General features: G+C 35.9%; 1 protein-coding gene across 3 annotated transcripts in view; it reads left to right on the top strand.

The window, feature by feature from the left end:
• Window positions 1–22490, top strand: part of CTNNA2 (catenin alpha 2) — a 1588763-nt gene that overhangs the window by 359011 nt on the left and 1207262 nt on the right. For all 3 annotated transcript variants that reach the window (XM_069065925.1, XM_069065916.1, XM_069065933.1), the window contains exon 3: window positions 6882–7077. In XM_069065925.1, coding sequence (XP_068922026.1) covers window positions 6882–7077 — 196 coding nt within the window. The remainder of the gene's footprint in view (window positions 1–6881; window positions 7078–22490) is intronic.

Genomic DNA, 22490 nt, shown 5'->3' with positions numbered 1-22490 from the left:
ATCTATCTATCTATCTATCTATCTATCTATCTATCTATCTATCTATCTATCTATCTATCTATATCTGTCCATCTGCTTATGTCCAGTGGTGACCTGGTGACCATCTCTAGGGCAGGGTGAAGGGAAAAATTACATGATACCTTTATTATATGATTAAGAGAAATAACAAGTTGTACATATTAGATTTTCAGCTTCATGTGAAACCATTCTTTTTTATTATACTATGTTTTGGGAATGCTTGTCTTATTCTATAAATTTAAAAACCACTAAATAAAAAAAAAGAAAATGGGAAAAAAGTAAGTGGTTGAAATGAAGTCAAAATTTCAAGTCTGACTTTGTATACATTCTTTTTACTTATATGTGAAGGTCAGTGATTCCCTTGGTTGGGATACCCTCCCCCCAATGCTGCTTGATCCTTGCTTTTTCTTGGTATACCTTAGTTTGAGTTGCTTTATTTGGGGTGGGGGGTTGGAATCTTCACTTGGTGCTTAATGTTTTTCTGGTGATAATCCTCAGTGAACTTAGCAGAACATTCTCCTAAAGTAGAAATAGAGCTTGTTCATGGAGCTCTTTCTTGCATGGTAGGTTCTAATAAAGCCCCTTGGTATTATTTCCAAGTATCACCTCCAAAACAAGAATGACTTTAGTAGATGATTACTTTAAATGCCAGAAAATTCTTTTCTCTCAGACTTGCAAGTCTTATTTTTTCCATAAGTTATCTCCTGAATGCCCTCCATCTGGCCATCTTCAGGATGCCATGGTTCACATGACCATTCTACTAGGTAACATTCAAAGTCCCTCCCCTGGCACCCTGGGCTTCTGGTTGGTGAGCAGTCTCTTTATGTAGCCTGAATCCACCCAGACCCACCATGCTACTCACAGGTAATCCTCATGCCCTCCCCCACGCTCTTGTGTCTTTTGTTCTGAGAACAAGAATAACTCAACATAACCAATACACTCCATGGCCAACACTCCTTTACATGTATTGTCTTCTTGCATCCTTGTATGTAGATTCTCATGTCTTTGCACAGTGTCTGAGAGGTAGTGAGTGCTTCAAAAATGCTGTTCCACCCCATCCTCTATTTAATTAAAAACAACAACACCTTTTTAGTATGTTGAATGTATAGAGGGTTGGTTATTATGTGTTACAAGGATGAAAAAGACAAATCCTGCTGTGCTTAATGAGCTTTCCAGTAGGAAAGGGAAGATGGGCATTTGCTTGATAAGTATTATTAAAAGCCACTTGTAAGATGTCCTGACCAATAATATTAGTTACAAAGTTCTAATTTTGAAGCTTTTTATCTGCCGTTTACAAGTTGTGCCCAGCAAATATCTCCAACCTTTGTATCTTCTGTGCTTCAGTCTTGCCTATCCAATTGCGAACTGGGCATTTCACATTCAGCATCTTACAGGTATCACAAACTCAATTAGTGCAGAGGAGACTTCTTTCAAAACTCTTGTATTTCTATTGAAGCTGACATTAACCTCCCAGACTCCCATGTTACTCAGTATCTTCTTTGAAAACATCTTGATTCTATATATCCAATCATTCTCCAAATATTATTGATTTCATACTCACAGCTTATCTCGTAAATGTCTCCATTCTTGCTGCTCATACAATTACTGCTTTCACTCCCCCCCCCACCTCCCCCACCAAGTTCAGGACTCATCATCTGCCTGAACTAGAGCTATATACTCCTAAGTGATTTCCTTAACTGTATAGACTCTTTACATTCCTTTGTAGCCACTGCACAGATGCCAAACTGACTTACACAAACTGCAGGTCTGTGTATGCCACCTAATAATCAGTAAATGACAGGAGCTAACTACTTCTTCTAGAATCTGTTTGGCATTTAAGGCTCATTGAAGCTGGCCCTGTCCTGCTCGAAATTACAAGGCTGCCTTCAGTCCTGGACACGTCCATTTTAGGATCAACACTCATTCACCTGAGCTCAGGAAAGAACAAACGCCAGCAGCTTGAACTCCAATTCAAGGCCAGGCTTGTTTAGAAAAGGTCTGATTTAGTTGCCACAAGCTTGCAGCCACCTGATGACCAGAATGCCTGTCATTTGCAAGAGCAAAATATGACAAAAAGTTCAAAGTTCAAGTCACTACTCTAAGTGGCCATGCCAAATGTGCTAGATTAAGAGCCAGTGGTTGTAGTTCAGTGATTTCAGTCATGTCCAAGTCTTTGTGATCCCATTTAGGGTTGTTTTGGTAATGATACTAGAGTGGTTCGCCATTTCTTCCAGCTCATTTTACAGATGAGAAACTGAGGCATACAGGGTTAAGTGACTTGCCCAGGGTCACATTGCTAATAAGTGTCAAAAGCCAGACCAGGCGAGATTTGAACTTTCAAAGATTCATCTTCCTAACTTCAGGCTGCCTTCTAGCTGCCAAGAGTCAGTGAATCTGGGTTGAAATCCTGACTTGTCATTTGACCTTTCTGAAACCTCAGTTTTTCCAGTGTAAAATGAATGAGTTGAATTTGATAGCCTCTAATGTCACTAAGGAGATTACAACACTATGAATTAGATTTTAAAATAACTTGGTCAGCTCCCTATATATTCATCCTACTTGACCTGATAAGCATTCTTAAATAAATATGTCAGTAAAGTTTTGGAAACAGGACTTTAGTCTCTACTGATTTGTCTAATGCTTAGAATCATTGGATTAATTCTGGCCATTGCTGATTTGGCAGGTAGGAATTTGGATACTGCACCACCTTGATAATCATCTCTGGTAATTAACAAAGTCATTCTGGGACATATTAATAATTAATAATATTTTATATCCTACTTCCTTGATTTGATCATTGTGGAAACTTTTCCAATGCAGTCAATAGCAAATTGGGTTAATTTAGAACACTAATTTTCTAGTGCTGGTAGTAAACTGAACAAAAAATAAAAGGAAAATACAACTCTGAATTACCAGTGAATTCTGAATTTCATGGCTATGAAATCTAGGCTTAAGTGATGTGGATAGAGCAGAACAACTGGTTGGAACAGGAATCCTTCCAGGAAGTAGTATTCTCATGATTGTAAGTCATTCATTAATGAAATTAATTTATATCTAAGGAAGATAACACTTATTGAGTACAAATTGGAATAGGAAGACCCCTGCCATGAGGTGGGTGCCCATGTCTTTACCATGAATTTATTAAAGTGGAAAAATATGTTAAATTTCCAAAGACCACTTCCCCAAAAGCACTTAAATACTTTTTTTGCAATATAAAAGTGTATTTCAGGTTTGCAAAATCTTCATAGTTAAAATCTTATCCATAAGGACATGTTACATAGCATTTAGCCAGGTCTTGAGAGATGTAATGAATGTTTTTTTTTTAAAGCTTTTAAAGCTCTTGATTTCTTAGTATTCTTTATACAGATACTCTTTTAGGTTGGCAGGCAAAAAGCATGATGCTAAAGAATGAGAGATTTTATGATTGTAATTGGAAGGCATGATTTATAGTGTCCCATCTTTAGTGAAATTTTTTCCCCAGTCCACCTTAATTTTAGTTTCTTTTCTTGGAGACTATTCCTATTTGTTATATCTTTGTCTGTATGTGTTTGTGTATATGCATGTACGCATGCATGCATGTATGTAGACACATATATATGTGTACCCCTTCATATATACAGCATATAGACTACATGTATATATACATGTATACATATGTGCAATAGAGATGTGTGTAGACACATCTATGGTTTATACACATTTGCATGTTATCTCCCCCATTAGATGTGAGCTTCATGAGGACAGGGATTGTATTTGTTTTTATTTTATGTTTTATTTTGTTTTTCATTTCTTTGTATCTCCAGTGATGAGCATAGTATCTGGTACTTAACAGCTGCTTAATAAATGGTAATTGACTAACTATTAGTCATTTGCCTTGCTTGTCCATTGACGAAAAAGGAGTTTATGTGTTATTTGAAAGAAAGTATTTTATTGTGGAGGAGGTGAGGGAGAAAACATGCCTGAGGGGGAAAAAAAAGGTTTATAAAGTAAGTACTGAAGTTCCCTAAGATTATACCTATTCTGTACTTGATGAGGGCTCTTAGTCAAAAACATCTCTTGGATCAGTAGGCACTTAGTAATGCTTACTGATTGATGGATGGAAAATATAAACATCTAATAAGGAAAATCTGGACTTTTTTCTATGCTTATTCTGACAAAAGGGTTGGGAATCACTGCACAGCCTCCTTTCTTCCTACCCAATTTGTAAGGAGGATCAGTTTTGACAAGGGCAGCAATTATTGCTTTGTTGATCACAGAACTGAGAGTCGGGAAAACCATGAATCCAAATCTCCAATATCAAACACTTACTAATTGTGTGACAACAAGGAAGTCACTTAATCTCTCTGACTTAATTTACTGATGTTCAAAATAGGATTGCACCTACCTCATGAAGGTATTAAGGTAAGATAAGTTATATAAAGTGCTTTCCAAACTTGAAAACATTATATTAAGGTTAGTTTTTATTTCATTCTCATCTTCTCTTCGCTGGAGTTCAGATAACAATGGCTGTGGGACAAGTTCCTATCCTGGTGTCTTTTTATGTTGAATGTTCAGCAGACTGTTACACAGGCAGATAAAAGGAACAATTTTTTATAATTGAATGAAAGTATTTTGATGCTGGCTCATCTGGTATAGATTCACTGAAAGTATCTTTGAGGCAACTCTAATAATAGACAGGGATTTGACTTCATCCTGTAAGAACCAGAATGTGGAGTGCTTTTCTTTCTACATTGTTTAGCAGCAATCCCTGTTTGGTTTTTTTGTATATAGATAGATAGATAGATAGAGTTTTATATATATAGAGAGAGAGAGATACAGATAGATAGATATAAATATATCAAGATCTCTATATATGTGTGTATATTCAAGTATGTTTTTCTTGAACTTTGTGTGGCAGTGTTCTATCTCTAGGATTTTTTATTAGGCATATCACTGCCCTTCATTATTCTAGATTATTTATAGTATTGTTTTTTGTCTCCTGTTTTTACTTAAATCTTCATATTAGCTATGTATGTTTTCCTATAGCAATGACCATTCTTTCATATAACAATGGCCCCCAACACAATATTGATTATTTCTCATATTGTTATTTTAGACATATAATATAATTATAGATATCATTAAAATGTTCTCTTCTGGTTTTGTTTACCATTTGTGGGAGATAGTAGTGTTGAAAGAGCATAGCCAATCGATGAATCAACATTTATTGGAGTTAGTGGATCTGTATTCGAATCTTGACTCTACTGCTTTTAACATTGGACAACTCTCTTAAAACCTCTAGGCCTTGTTGTCCTCTTTTGTAAAAATTGGGGTAGTTGTACTAGATCACCTCCAAGATTTCTTCCACCTCTAAGCCCATGATGCTCTGAAGTGGCCTGCTGGTAAAGACTTATAAATATCTTGATTAGTCTGTGATAGTCAAGGTGCTTTACCAACTATAAAGTTATAAGAATCAGCATTTCAGATATCCTCCAGTAAAAATATATTATGATTAAATCAGGAAAATTCAGGGACCACAATTTCAGTACCCTTGGAAAGAGACTGATTAGCAACATAAAATTAATGTTGTCCCTGACTTTTGGTAAACATAATATTAGCAAAATTACTAATAGAAAGTAAGCAAAATTAGCAGACATAACTTTCAGAATTCCTTGTAAAATTATAAAAGTACAGAAATCACTTCTAATTTGAAATATAGGAAATTGTCCTTTACATATGCCTTAATTTGCTCTTCAAGGACATTATTCATTAGCATCATTACCATAATCACATCACATCCTTGATTTAAGGAGTAATTTTGTTTGTCACAACACCAACAAAATTCTAGTATTTATAATAATTTAAAAAAATGTATAATCATGTCTTTAAATCACCTACCTATCGTAATGTCTAATATCAAAAGTAGAGTTGAAAGGGTTGGTGAACTGAACAGGATATGCTATAACAATTCCGTTTGGGTCAACAAAAAAATCAAAATCTCATGTCTTTTCTATATCTGAGCTAAAAAAAAAAGCAAAGGGCCAAATTGGTAATTATCTCAAGATATAATGACAGCATTTTATTTTAATAAGCTCACTTCAGATAGGCACAGGGAATCGACCTCTGATTTCATCAGTAAAGTAGAATCATCCAGTATTTTTGAGATATGGCAGGTCAATTGTTTTAAAATATAAGCATTTGCTAAATGATCATTTGCTGCTCTCAAGGCTGGTTTCTAGTGTGCCTGTCCAAGAGCTAAGTAATTCAGAGACAAGCACAAATTAATATTTAAAAGTCAGTATGGTATAATGGATAGGGTGAGTAAGGAACACTTGGTTTCAAATCCTATCTCAGACATTTATTAGTTATATGGGCATTGGGTAAGTCAGTTAAGTTTTCATTATCTTAGTTTCATCATCAAAAAATAAGAGGCTTGGACTCCACAGACTTCTAGAATCCTTGCCATCTCTAAAAGCAAGCAAATAAACCAAAATCAAACCACAAATGACCCTATAACTTGATCAATTTCCATGAGCACCTGTCTCATCTTGTTCAAATCATATTTAGTAACAACATATCTGGGACTGGGACCAAATGATATTTTCCATGCCCTTGATACATGCCTGACTATATTTGGCACCACCCCTACCCTGAACCTTTCCATATGTTCTGCTTGGTAAAAAAGTTGCCTGTTTACTTGCCAATGCATAGGTTTCTCTCCTTTCCATAAAAACATGAGAATGGGCAAGACAGTACAAATGATGTAATCTACTAAAGATAGCCTGTCTTTGAATTTTCGATTATGCAATGGTGACATACTACAAGAGCAACTTATATATGCTCTCTATAATTATTTAAACGCATCTTAATTTTTCTTTTTACAGGTGACAACCCTGGTCAATACAAGCAACAAGGGGCCTTCAGGGAAGAAGAAAGGACGATCTAAGAAAGCTCATGTTTTGGCAGCTTCTGTGGAACAGGCTACCCAGAATTTCTTGGAAAAAGGTGAACAGATTGCTAAAGAAAGTCAAGATCTCAAAGAAGAACTGGTCACTGCTGTAGAGGATGTACGCAAACAAGGTACATTAAGTTCCAACAAAGCATCTGTTGAATTTCTAAATGATAAAGTTTCCTCCAAGAACAAGGCATCCTTGCTAAAATACTTGGAAGATTCTCTTTACTCAATCAGCTGCTCATACATTAGCACAGTCCACGGGTATCGCCTTTGGAGTTTCCAGCATTACAGATCCAAATAGATATTTTTAGTCGTGATCATTTAGCAATGCTGCAAATTTGTCTTGGTCACCATGACTTTATAGTCCTGAGCCGTATTCCTTAAGGCTATATTTGTCCCTGGGCTAAGGGATGATTGAATAAACAGCTTGGCTGAAGGATTCTAGTTTGCTAGGATTTCATGAGCCAGCACTTTGTTGTAGGAGGCAGAAAAAGAGGTAACTTAATCCATTCAATGGAATTTCAAAATAAAAGAAGATAGGCCTGTCAACAGCCCATGTACTTGTGAACTGGGTGGGGTAGAAAGCATAAGACTGGAAGCTCTCTTGGACCTGCATTCAAATCCTGTCTTTCACTTGCTATTAGAGTAGCATTTCATTTTCTCTAGGCCTCAGTTTCCTCATCTTAAAGTTGGGGGTGGGAGGTTGACTATGTGGCCTCTGAGGTCCATTGTAGCTCTAATATATACATTCCTTTAATCTTTACTTTGCTTCTATAATCTCACTCAGATTCTCTGACTCCTGAACTGTCTTTTATATTAATTTGAAATAGATTTTATCTGTATGAAACATTGGTAGCACCCTACATGGTATAACTTGCCTTGGGCTTCCTACTTTCCAAGACATTCTCAGAGAGTGGGAAGCCCAAGGCATGTTATGGCATGTAGGGTGCCTCCATTGTTTCATTGTCTCCACCTAAGACTGTCTCTGCTGGCCAGGCAAAATCAGGGATGAATAATTTCAACAATGAGACAAAGAGGAATGCTGTGGACTAACTGTACCATGGAACCATTTGGTACCCTGCACCAAAAGAGGATTGATCATAAAATCTTTAGGGTAGAGCTAGTTGGAACCTTTGGAGACAATTGAGTCCAATTGCTGGATTTTATAGAGAAGGAAACTAAAGAATAAAGGACTAGATGATTTGCCCAGGATCACATAGTTTGTTACATGTATGACAGAATTTGAAGTCAGGTCCTCCAGACGTGAAGCATTCTAGCTACTGTGCTACCTAGCCGTATCAACACTTACTAACACTCAAACTCCTTCCCCGACAAAATAATGACTATAACTACCTATTTTGAGTATTATGAGAATAGTGAGTTTTGAGCAGATTTTCCCCAATTCTTGAAGAAAATTGGACTTATATATTGATCTATCATTCAAACTAGAGCTAGATTGATGTCAGGGATGGCAATCTTGATAGACACAGTGCCAATAAAGAAAAGATTTAGGTTATACTTAGGAAAAGATATTCATCATCGTTGTTTATATTACAGTTACATGTAAATATAGATGCAGATATAATACTACTTATGTAGGAAATAATCAAAATATTATCCAATTTTATGTATGTGAATGCTCAGAAATACTGAGTAACCTATTCAAAGTCACACAGACTAGTAGATGGAAAAGCTGATGTTTGAATCAATCTTTTGACTTCATCATACTCCTTCTTGTGTAATGAATATCAACTGGGGTACTTGGCAAAATGGGCACAGTGTGGCTTGGCAAGGGCTGGTAAACTGAGAGAAACTGCTGATTATAGTTATTGCCACAGGATAATTCCACCAGTGCACAAAAGAAGGATATCCATGTAAGAGGGTGGCTGGTAAAGGAATATAGTAGTAGTAACAGAGAGAAAATGGTACATGTGCTCTTCAGAATTGTACCGGTGGAGATGGGGAGACTAGGGACCTGCCAGGCACAGGGAGCCAAGTGGTAGACAGAAATATACCAAGAAACATAATGTCAGGGAAGTCCAGTAGTAGAAAGCTAAATGGAGAGTTGCATCTTAGACATCATGGAGGCAGGCATTAGAATATGGACAAGTGGCTGTCACTGAGGGTGTCTGGTAGCAGACAGCAATCACCAGCCATTAAGTTCAAGACATAACTCTTATCTTTGTGAGTGTTATTGGGAGGAAGTCGGCTAGGTGACTTAGTGGACTTAGTGCTGGGTCTACAGTCAGGAAGACCCGAGTTCAAATTTGGTCCCAGACACTCACTGAGTGACCCTGGGCAAGTCACTTAACCCTGTTTGCCTAAGTTCCATCATCTGTAAAATGAGTGGGAGAAATAAATGGTAAACAATTCCAGTATCTTTTCCAAGAAAGCACTAAATGGTATCCTGAAGAGCTGGACAGAAACAAAGAACAACAGATTAAGAGGAAGTGAAGTCCCTGAGTCTGTGGATCAAGGCATGCAGTCCTTTAACAGAAACTATAGAACTAGGTGTGATTATAGGTTTTCAGGATCCTAAGTCCAGTTACTAGAAGAATTGTGACTTAAGATCAGTGTAGGTCCAAAATCAAGAATTTCCTATTATGCCAAGTGAGCTGCGGATTCATTGATCTTTATATTACCCCTGCCTAAGAGGCAGATTAATTTCTGAGCCTGGAAAGACTTTATCCTACAGATGGGGCTTAAGAGCCACTAAAGAATAATGTAGGGTCAGAAATGACCAAAGCTGGTCATTTTAATTAAAGATGGAAGGAAACAGCAGGGACTGTGTCATGCTGGGATAATAAGATTAATAGAGCTGATGGGGAAACCCAGTATTAAATTCACAAAACAATAAGTTAAGCATTATTTGGTGGGAATTCCTTATAACAATATAAATGACTTTTGAATCTCAATAAAGGATTCAATGGAAAAGCTTGAAACTCCAAAAGATGAACTATGTTGATAAATAATTGTGAAAATCCCCTGAGAGTCCAAGCACCAGAATGTGCAAATGTCGTGCAAGCTATTAGAAAAGATAATACAATTGGAAATACACACACATTCAAATGAATATAAAACTAAGTTGTAGAACCAAATAGAAAACACACACACATTAATGGTTTTAATGGAGTGGGGTAACTCATTGTATTCTCTAGCTTTTGGTAAAGGTGCTTGAGCAAATAATTCTATGTTTCAAATGTTTTCCCCTTTGAATTAGGCATTTAACTCATTAACTGAATTTTTCAAAGCAAGCAGAAATAACTTTTAGCAGTTAATTCTTATTGATCAGTGTTCCTTTTGAAAAGGAATAACATAGTAGTCAAGGAGAAAGCAAAGGACATGATGATATACCAACTGGCAAAACATTTTTTGGCATAAAACTGAAATTGTATCAGATAGAATGAGGTCATGATTAACAATACAAGAGAAATAGACAAATAGACATAAAGGAGTGAAAAAGGGTGGAAGGGAGGAAGTAAGGAAAGAAGGGATGGAGGGAGGGAGGGAGGGAGGAAGGAAGGAAGGAAAGAAGGAAGGAAGGAAGGAAGGAAGGAAGAAAGGAAGGAAGGAAGGAAAGGAGGAAAGAAAAAGGAAGGAAAGGAAAAGCAGGAAGTAGGGAGGGATGGATAGAAGGAAGAAAGGAAGGAGGGAAAGAAGAAAAGAAAGGAAAGGAAGGAAGTAATAAAAAAAACATAACAAAAATATGTCAGCAGCAGACTTGCAACAAAGAAGAATTAAATTTAATAAAATGGAATAGACCACTCCAGACTCTGCCTTTTGATAGGTTTGTGCCATATTCTTATGTGAGAATTTCCCATGCTCCTTTGAGAAGTTATTTTTGGCCTATGGTATTTGACATGCACATATAACAGTTTATTTATGACTCACTGTACATATTTTTTAGATTATTATTTCTTTTCTAAAGTTGAATTTTCAAAAATGTAGCATGTTCACTTAGGTCAAGGAAAACCCTATATGAAATATTAATCCTATATTCTTGTTTTGGTGGTTTCCTGATGTCATTAATGTGCTTCATCCAGGAATACAGATTATAACTCCACTCCATCTAAGACTTAGGATTCTTGGTTGGCTCTGCCCATTCATTATTCCACAATTTCAATACATAACTTAGATGCCTCTTTTCTAGTCATGTATCTCATTGATGACAACCTTTCTTTAAAAGATCTTAACAGGCTAAACATTTGGGTTGAATCTAATAAGATGAAATCCCATAGCAGTAACTAGTGGTTTACCTTTGAAATCAAGAAATTGATATCACAGAAACAATAGAGGAGAGTTATGGTTAGATGCCAATTTACCTGAAACATCTATAAGTTCAATAGAAGTCAGCAGTATGATATGACTGCCCAAAATATGAATGGGGTCTTGGCTTGCATTGAGAGAGGCATTGCTTCAAACAATTAGCAAGTAATTGTCCTACCAGACCAGAGGTTCTTAACCTTGAGTACATGAACTGGATAGATTTCAGTAGGTGTGCAAATGTTGGTGGGTGAAAAAAAATCTATTTATTTTAATAAAATTCATTTCCTTTGTAACCTGTGTATCTCGTTTGATGCATCTAAAAGCATCCTTCTGAAAAGGGCTCTGTAGCTTTCACCAGGAAGTCTAAGGTATCCATAACACCAAAAAGTTTAAGATCATCTGCTCCAGATTCTGCTGGGACCAGAGCCCACCTGGAGAATAATAGTGCTTGATTCCAGAGTTTATGAAGGCCATTGATTGATCAGGTCTTAGCATACTACCTGTTGTATAGTAGATTGTTGCCTTGTGGAGGAGTACAACTGAAATACTAAATGGTCTCTAGTCTATACTACATAGAGATTAAATGAGAGAGCCGTGGGTTTTTAGCCTGGAGAGGAGACAATTTATGAAAGACATGATTTCGATTTCTGGGACAGAGGGATTAATTATCCTTATTTGGTTTGACCTCAGAGGCCAGAATTAGTAGCAATATGTGAAAGCTGCAAAGAGAAAAGTTTATATTTAAGGAAAATGTTTATAATAGTTCAGCTACCTCAATTTAGAATGACTTACTTTGCAATATAGTAACTTCCCTAATGCCAGCAATCATCCTGCAAAGACTAAATGCTCTCTTGTTGTGTTTGTTGTAGCTGGAATTGGGGGGGGGGGGGAATAGGATGGACTAGATTGCCAGTGAAGTTTCTTCCACCTCTGAAATCTTAGGATTCTATGTGCACCTCACACCTCCTAGGCATTGGTAATATGCTGAAGCATCCTCATGCCAACCAAGCCACTTCCCATTGATCTTCGGTGACATACAACTATAATTCTTTGGAGACTGTATTACCCTATGACCTGAAGTCAAACTGCATTCCCTAAAGAATACTGATGTTTAAAAAGATGAGCCTTTGTTTCAGAGAGAAGCTTGATATCCTTCATAGCACTGCACAGTTTCCCAAAGGCAACCCAGTCTGCTATCTTCCTTAAAAATATAGGGTCCAGCTCATTGTCTAGAATATAGGTACTGAATGACTTACTCTGTTTAATATCTGTCATGAGTTATATTGTAATATGTACAAAGACATTTTTTATCCACTTGATTTTTCTTATGTGAATAGTTAGGACAAACTCTTTGGTGTGATTTTATGGTTCATCTAAGACCCTATTCCATGTTCACAAACTTGAACCACCTCAGTCTTGTGCAAAACTCTAATATCTAGATGACTTCATTATCTGTACGGATTGGATTCCCTCACTTTGCACACTTCTGGATATCTAGCACAATAAGAAATCACTGCGAGCAATTATCCCAAATTTTTTTCCTTAGTATACATTATTCACCAGAGTTTTATTCCTGAGTTTTCTCATCTGCAAAACTCTGAATATAGACTAGACTTAGAACAATGACTAAAAGGTTACTGCAAAAATGTTATTTCTTTTGTTGCATCTTCCAAAAAATGGTTTCTGATTTTTTTTTTACATATGCATGAGCTATCCTTTATTGGAAGATAGCCATTAGGGTAGCGATTTACTCTACCCCCAAAATTTATTTTTTATAGTAACAAAAAAAAAATTAGTACAGGGGATCTTATTTTTTTTCTCTTTCAATCAATTGTATAACTCATTTGTGATGAAATGTTTTCTATAAAAGGCCCACCTTCCCTTCTTGAACCGTTAAAAGTGATGCATTGAAAACAGTGCACATTACAATGGTAATTATTTTGTAGAAATGCTAGTCAGTTGATGGATTAGCATTCATGGATATTGTCACAATCAACTCCCCCCCCCTTATTTTTAGAAATTATAGTTTCTACTGTTTCCCACAGATGTTTAGTTCTTCTGCTCATTCACAGATATTGTGAATTAATTTTTTCATGCATTTAAAATTGTCACCTCCTGAATGAAGCACTCTCAAATTTCCCCTTCTTCAAGAGGTGTTACCTAGCCCCGCCCACTCCACTATTATTGTCTCTGTCTTTGTCTCTGTGGTGTTTACATGTTGTCTTCCTCAATAAAAAGTGTGCTTCTGGAGGGCAGGGACTTTTTTGTATCCCTAGCAGTTAACCCTATGCCTGGCATATGATTGCTATTGGTGATTATGATGATGATATTATTATTCATATATTTCAGCTTCTTTTCAAATCTTTCTTTCCATATATACTTTCTCAAGGAATTGTATTTTTTTTTCAAAATTGGTGTTGAAAAAGAATTTATAAAAGGAATTTTGATATTTTTCTTTTTAATTTCTTCATATTTTTGTTCTCCTAGTTTCATCTTTGAATATTCTCAGGATGATCTGGTTTCATTATCTTGACAAATACTCTGTATACTTACTTTCTTTTCATTGATTCTAATTGTTGTTGTTAGTAAATACTACTTATTATTTTCTGATGACCTCTTGCATGAGATTTCCAGAAATTAGGTTATATTCTAAACTGATATTTCCACTGGCTGCCATATCTCTCTGCTTGGTTATGAGATCAAGTGTTGGCTCACTATTTGTCTCCTTGTTGTGGTGATTGACTTAAAAATGTTTAAACTTCGTTAGGAAGTAGAGTTGTCCATGATAATATTTGTTCCCCCATCTATTTCCCATTTATCAGTGTCAACAACTTGTTTAAATAGAGCAGCTGAAGCTTCTTCCAGTTGTATGCTTCATCATCTTTTTTTTAGTTCTATTTTGCTCTTTGCTCTAATAATTGTTTGCTGCATCTGACTTTTCAGAATTGTTTCAGAAATTTCTTCTACATTAGTTACTAATTATTTCTTCTCTGTTAAAAAAATACTTAATTTTATGTTTGTGTGGCATTATTAGGTGCTTATCATGCCCAGTATCACTGAAGAAAGTATTAAGTAGAGTCATATTGCTCCTGTATGCCTTTAGTTTCTCTCATTTCTTATTTTTGAACCGTGTTATTACAGATGCTAGGGGGCACAGTGTCCTGTTATTCACTGGGCAAGCATCTCGATCAGGGTGCCAACAACTAAGGCGATATTTATAGATGCTAGGGTATCTGCTTCTTGGGTTTTTTCCTACCACTAAGCCATGGCCACTGTACAAACATATGGTATCTACACAGTTCTGAAAGCTGTTTTGTATTTGTCCTTTTTTTCATGCATTGCCAAAGTCTGAATTCATCATTATGTGGTCAGTCTTCTGATGATTAGCTTCTCTGTTCTTAACTAGATGGTTCTGGGAATGAAGGTAGAATGTGAGGGAGCTTATGTTGGTTGTCATAACTCCAAGACAAATCTACACTCTGATGAAGCATTACAGTAGAAATTTGTGGAGGAACTTTAGATTTGGAGAGGGAGGAAGAGGGGGGAGGGGGAGAGAGAGAGATAGAGACAGACAGACAGACAGAGAGACTGAAGGAGGTGTTGATATTGTGTTATTAGGTTACAATTAATGGGATTATCATTTTTTTTTAAGCTACTCCATTGTGTAGCATGGTCTTGGCCATCATCTATATTTTCTTTTTCATCACACTATGGAAAACCACTGTTCCTTCTGTGCTATAGATGGATACTCTGGAGTGTTTAGATTGATGGGACACTGTATCCATCCCAGAAATCCAATTTTTATGCTGATTTTTTTTCAAGTTGATTTTCCAAATTGCTTCCCTCTATTTTTAGCTTATTCATTGAAAAAAAAATTGAACCCTCTTTCTGTTTCCTAAATAAAATGTTTTCTCCATCATCTGTTGCATTAGGGTAACACCAAAGCATCCACTAGACTTCTGTTTGGGCTTGCTTTTTTTAATAGCAGTGGGGAAATGTTTCTTTGCATCTTGCTGTGCTCTTCTATATGCACATCATGGTGCCTCCATACAACAGTAATCAAACAGATTGTTTCTGAATTCACTGAATCCCAGTCTTTAAAAAGAAACTACAGAGGCGGCATTGGGGGTTTTTATACAATTAGCACTCTATGCTGCTTGGGGAGCATTTGCCTTAATGTAGAAATTTTTAAGGCTTCATGGTTCAATAATTTGATTTTCTGAAAATTGAGCTTGGAGGATCAACTGTAAGAGTGAACATAGTTTTTGGAGAGATAATTGGAGAGACTTTGAAAGGGCTTCATAATATAGTTGATGATTGAGTTAGATCTGATGGGTGGCTTGAATTATTAGAGCAGAGAATGGTAGATCTAGGCTACATAAACTTTCCTTTGGGCCAAGGGAAGCTTTTGTAGTCTTTTATGAGAGAAGTGTCTGGAGTTGGGCAACACTGATGTAGCATGCATCCTCATTATAAACTCCCCTTATGCAAGTCACAAAGTTAAGCCTTCCACGTCAGAAAAATACTTCTAGCTATACATGACAATCTCCTTAAGATCTGACAAACCCATGAGTGTTCACTAATATGGATTTAGGAAGGCCTACTTCCTCCTGAACCCAATCTATTTTTGACTAATTTATTATAACTGATTTATAGATGTCACTCATCATTTCATCATAATTATACATCTCCAGTTGCTCCATTGTTCATAATAATTTCAGATTATATTTGTGGCACTGACTGTTGGGAAGTCTTGCAGCTTTAGAGGCTTTTGGAATCTTCCATTGCTTGAAGAAATAAATGTGCAAATTCTGTATTGGTTACATTTTCTAATAGTTTTCATATAAAAGTTTCTTTTTTCAAATTAAAGCTTTTTTTGTATAAAGGTTTATTCAGCCTTCTGGTTCCTCTGTATGTGATTGTGCTGCTTGATGTTTTTGAACTCAACACCTCATGAATATGTTTTTATTATTTTTATTTTTAATGAATCCTTTTTCATAAAACTCAGATATAGGATAGATATAAATATGTTTCACTTTGGTATTAGCGGTATCTCTGCCTACCCACCCACCCCCTACTTCATATATATGGTAATTTAGGTTTTAATAGAGGGCAAATTTTCATTGGTTCTTGAATTCACAGTATCACTTCTCTCATTTTGTAAAGCCAATCATGAGCAGCTTTTCAGAGGTCCTCTGTTGTGAACAGCTTCAAGGTTCTGATTACAGAGTATAGCACATTTATTTGTTTATTAATCTGTTTATTCAGCAGTAAATTAAAGCAAAACATTCACAGAAATCAAAGTACACACTCACAATGTTATAACTTCACAACATATCACAAGTGGCCACATAGTTTTAAACAAAGTCCATTCATTTAGTAATTCATTAATTTAATCAGCCTTTGCCTGGATTCAAAAGCAGGCAGCCCCACTTCCTTGTTCAGTTGCTTGGGCAGTTGTTTGTTCATTTACTTGTCCAGTTCCTGTTCCATATTGAAGCTCACAGTGTCCAGTCCACCTCAAGTCCTTCACAGTTCCTGTTACTGGGAAGACAAAGCTTAACAGAGCCAAAACATCATTCATGCACATTGCTGGCACCCTCATCAAATCACTATCTGCCTGTGAAATCAACTCAGACCCACCAACAAGGTCTGAGAACTCAACACAAATCAACAACATAGAAATCAACACAGACCCACAAACAAGGTCCAAGAGGTCAGCGAAAATCATCAGTAAAGTCCTAGGACATCTAAAACCCTCCTTCAGGACTTCTGTACACATACAACCAGAAAATCCTCTTTCAGGGCTTCCCCTAAGGTCTCAGGGCTTCTGTACAAAGTATCACAAACAAATGTCAATACAGATAGTGCACAGAAACATGAAGTGTTAGGATGCCACAAGTCTTCTCCTTCTCCACTACAAGAGCTCCCTTCTCAGCTCTGCTCTCTCCAGCCTGGGCCTCTCCTTATATAAGGTCATTAGCTCCTCACTTTGCAATAGGAGCTCACAGGTTCTAGGGTTGACAAGTTATGGATCTTAATACTTAATTCAATCATGAACTGAAACAAGGTGTTAACTACTTCTTTGCTTGCCATTACATATTGTGAACTCAAGTTGCTCTACCCTGGTGGGTTTCCTTTTCACCTTGATTTTAACATTTTAAAAAGCCGAGACCATGATGACTATTCTCTGTGAACCAAACCACAGAGAACTTTCTGTCATGCTTTTTTAGCTCAAAGCAGTAGGTCAGGAAAAGTTGAGTTGAGTTATGGTACTGTCAAAAAGTTATGGTAATTTTAGGACACATACAATCTAGTTGGAATTTCATTTAGCTTCTTTCAGCTTCCCCTTATTCAAGTCACCAAACTGAGCCTTCCAAATCAGAAAAATATTTATAGCTATAAGTGGCAACTTCCTTAAGACCTGCCATACTCATGAAGGCTTTCTATCCTTACTAATATAGATTCAAGAAATCCTTCTTCCTCCTGAATCCATGTATTTGTGACTAATTTTTAGAGCTGATTTATAGATGTTTTCCTTCATTTCACTTGACCTCTGTTTCTTTCAGTTTTTAATTATTAGGTATGAATAATAGTATCTAATTTATAGGACTTTTAAAAACCAAATGAGAATTGTATGTACATTTTGTAGCTAAAATATTTGGAATGTTTTATGGTAATTTACAGAAGTGTGATATTGATAAGTTTCTATTAAATGAATATATAGCCTATTTCATTACATATTCTTTGAATGAGTAATGTACCATGCCCTTTAATAAAAACATTTTGTAGTACTTCAGGAAAATACTGGATAGTTATTATGTCATTTGACCCTTACAAAAACCTTTTGTGTGTGTGTTGGGGGGGGGGGTGTAGGTACTATTAGTATTCCTGTTTTACTGATGAGATAACTGAGGTAAACAGAGATTAAGGGACTCACCTAGGGTCACAGTGCTAGTAAGCACCTGAGGCTGCATTTGAATTCATATCTTTCCTGACTCTGGATCCTTTAGAAGGAGGATAGTAGAAATCATAGGTCTTAGAACTGGAAAAAAAGAAAAAAAACCTTAGAGATAATTTAGCTTAACCATGTTATTTTATAGATGAAAAAGCTGAGCATAAGTTCAAGACTCTTGAACTTACAAAGAAGAAGGAACCAGCATCTTGGCTGAATGTATAAAGACGGTTGTGCAGTTGAGTGTTGCTAAAACTGTGTGGTGGTCAGAAAATCCCTGCCCACTAAGAAAAATACTGTTATATTTTGCTACCACGGAAATCTGCTCAATCTCTAAGGAGCCAAGTGGGAAAAAATGAAAAGGCTTAATCCAATTATTACTTCCAAATTGGATTTCTAAGGAAGTGAAAACCAGAGGGAGAAAAATTGAATAGGTGCAATTATAGTTCCTAAAATGAATGAAAAGTGAGATGCCCCCAGGAGGATGGCTGAATTACAGGTAATGTCTTAATTCATCTTCTTTTTGTTACCATAAACTCACAAGAAATCTAACAAATAAAAAAAGCGACAATAGGTGAAGAAAGTATGGAAGCCTTTACAAGAATGCAAAACCACAATAGCTAAAGAAATGAATACGCAAAAATAGGCCCCCTAAAACACTGAGTAAACATGATGAGAGAAAGATGATTTGAGGATGCCTAGGAAAGAAAAGGATATTCTGACAACTACAATGAGGACCCAGAAAAGAGAGTAGAACCACAAGATTCCTAAGAGTAATTTAAAGATTGATATAAGTGATAAAAGGATTCAAGGAAGAAAAATAAAATGAAACTAGAGCTTTTAAAGAACAAAGAATAAGTAACTTATAGTTGAAGCTGAAACATTTTATTAAAATAGGGGCTGTGAGAAGGGTCAACTAAGTAGCACAGTAGATAATATTGCCAACCCTGGAGTCAGGAGGACCTGAGTTCAAATCCATCTTTGGATGCTTATTAGGTGTGTGACCCTGGGCAATTCACTTAACCATGTTTGCCTCAGTTTCCTCAATTATAAAATGAGCTGGAGAGATAAATGGTAAAATACTCCAGTATCTTTGCCAAGTAAACCCCAAATGGAGTCACAAAGATCTGGATGTATCTAATTGACTAAACAACAACTTTGAAAAAAAATGAAAGATGGGGGCAGCCAGGTGAACAGAGAACTGGCCCTGGGGTCAGGAGGAGATGAGTTCAAATTTGGCCTCAGACACCTAACACTAGCCATGTGACCTTGGGCACCTCAACCCCAATTTCTTTGCCTTCCCCCTCCAAAAAGCAAAAGAAAAAAATGAAAGATATTTTTATCTCTTTAAATTTAATTAAAAAATGCCAATGTGCAAAAAGAAATATTAGTACATATACAAAATATAGCAAAATTAGAGGGCATGTTAGGACCTCATACCAAATCAACTATCCCTGAAGACATAGCTTAGTGAGAAAATTTAAGAAGCATCGGTCTTTCATAATTTTACACACATAAAGACATACATATATATGTATGAAAAATGCCTGGATACCATATTGCAGGAAAGCATACATGATAAATTGCCTAGAAGTATTAAACTTGAAGGGAAAATGTTTACTAAAATAATTCACATATCAAAGAGAGAGCAACCCACAATTTAACTCTGCCAGAAAAATGGTTGCCAAATTCCAGAACTTCAAGGATAAAAGACAAATTTTTCATGTGGCTAGAAGATAGATCACTTATCAAGGGCCATCAACTCAAATCACACCAGACTAGGCTTCAAGAACATAAAATGAACAAAAAGACTAGAAAATATATAGAAACACAAAGGAAAATGGCTTCATCACAAGCAAAATACATTCTGGATCTTTCTTGTGAATAGCCAGTAACAATATAAAAAATCAACAAGACCCAAACAGGAGTCACTCTTTTCTCCTTGAAATCCTCCCCTTACGCTAATTTACCAATTTCCATCAAGTCAATCAACAATCAGCAATTAAATGTTTTAAATATGTTAGATACTGGTCACTACCATCTACCAAGTTTAGAACACCATAATTCATAAACCTTCAGTTTAAAAGGCTCATTAAGTCTGCTTCTACAGCATCTTTAATATATTTTCACTTCTCTTATATAGCCAGCACCCTAGAGTAGGTCCTCATCAACTCTTGCCTGGACAATTGCAATAACATACTAATTGGTTTCCTCAGCCTTCAGTCAATTCCCTCTTAAATCTATTCTCCTCACAGATGTCAACATTTCTAAATCACAGGTGTCACCATTTTGTTCCTGTGTCCTAAAAGAATAAATAATTCCCTGCTAACTCTAGAATAAAATGCAAACTCTCCTATATTTTAAAGCAGTTAATGATCGGATTCCTTCTAATCTTTCTGGATTTAATTTGCATCATTCTCTGCCCTCCCACATTTTCCCTCTTACCCACCATCCTATTCCTCTTTCCAGCAATGGCATTGATTCTCACATTTCTATCCCCTTGAAAGACAGTACCGTAATGTTAATCTTCTTCACCACTGCTTCTTAAAATTCCTAGCTCACTTCAAGGCTTTATTAATGTCCTATAACCTACCAAAGACCCGGTATCATCTGTCTACTTATAAATCTGTCTGGTAAAGGGAAGAATTAAAAGGATTTAGCAATATGTGTAGAACAAAGACAGAGTTGGCCAAGAGAGAATGTTTGTCTGAATTAGGAAGTGAAATTGGGGAAAACGATTGCTTCAAAAAAAAAATAAGATAAAGATGTTAGGGCTAATTATAGAATAAAGGGATATGGTCAAATGATTTTGGGTCTGTAGCTTGAAAGAAAGTAGATAAATGTCTGTGGAGAAGGGAGACAGTCTGATTTCTATAGAGAAAATAAACTGTATGTACCTGAGATTGATTAAAAAACAGTTAGCATAAATGGAAAAAAAACATTTATAAACTTGAAAGCTAATGGATTGTCATCCTCCAGAAAATGCAAAAAGGATTTCATCTAATGGATTAGAAAACAAAACCAATAAAGTGTTTTAGACAAGGGAAAAATGCTTAAAACTCAAGACACAAAGATTGACACAGAGATAAATGTGGGGCCAGAGTACAATTTCTATGCTTCAACAGAATTTTTTTTGAAGCTTCTGTGAGAATCCTATTTTTGGACACAGCAATAGTAAAATTATATACTGTCCAGAGAGATGAACAGGGTCACTAGATTATGTTTAGATTAATCAAAGATAATGAAAAAAATATCATTGTGAAAATATGTATGAAATATAGTCAAGTGTTTAAAGGGGGGAAAAAACTAAAAATTCCCAAAATACTTATATAGTCAGACAATAATTATAGGTGACTTCTCCATGGCTTTTTTAGATATAGGCACATCTAATGAAAAGATGAACAGGAAGAAATTATGGACCTGAACAGTATACTAGAAAAAATAGAATGCAAAGATCTTTGATAATTATTGAAAGAAAATGTTAAAGACTACCTATTTTTCATCATCATATTACAGCTTCACAAATATTTATGATGTGCTAGGGCCTAAAGAATGTATGTTGTTTTTCAGTCATTTTAGTCCTATCTGTCTTTTCATGACACCATTTGGCATTTTCTTGACAGAGATACTCAGATTGGTTTGCTATTTCCTTCTCCAGTTCATTTTACATATGAGGAACTGAAACAAACAGTGTGAAATGACTTGCCCAGGATCACATAGGCAGCAAGTGTCTGAGGCTGGATTTGAAATCAGGAAGAAGAGACTTATTGACTTCCAACCTGGTACTCTATCTGCTATGCCACTTAGCCCTATAAGGAATGTTTAGGTAAATGCAAAGCCAGACTAAATATTAAGCACCTCCTTTGTAGACTATACCACACAAACACACACAAATATACAATAGAGAAATGTGAACAAAAAAAATGAAACAATGAAAAAAAAGTGATGCTATCCTAAATAAGGAAAGGAAAAGAAGAAGCATTTATTAAGGGCCTTCTATATGCCAGGCACTGTGTTAAGTGTTTTACTAACCTTATTGAATATGACCCATACATTATTTCTAGGAGATATTATTGTTCCCATTATACAGTAAAAGAAACTGATTCTGGGAGAGTAAATGGCTTTTTCAGGGTCACACAGCAAGTAAGTGTCTGAGGTCAGATTTGAACTTACATCTTCTTGACTGGTCCTACCTCTTTGTTCACTGTACCATCTACCATAAATAATTATATCAAATAAAAAGTTAATAATGAAACAAACTTTTAGGATATTGCTAAAAAGATAAAAGTGTATTTCTTTGAACACATTAATTAGAGA

The sequence above is a fragment of the Petaurus breviceps genome, unplaced genomic scaffold (assembly GCF_028583685.1).
Source record: "Petaurus breviceps papuanus isolate PSGF00001 unplaced genomic scaffold, PetGlider_PUasm1.0 139, whole genome shotgun sequence".
Taxonomy (NCBI): domain Eukaryota; kingdom Metazoa; phylum Chordata; class Mammalia; order Diprotodontia; family Petauridae; genus Petaurus; species Petaurus breviceps.
This window is presented reverse-complemented; position numbering and strand designations above follow the sequence as displayed.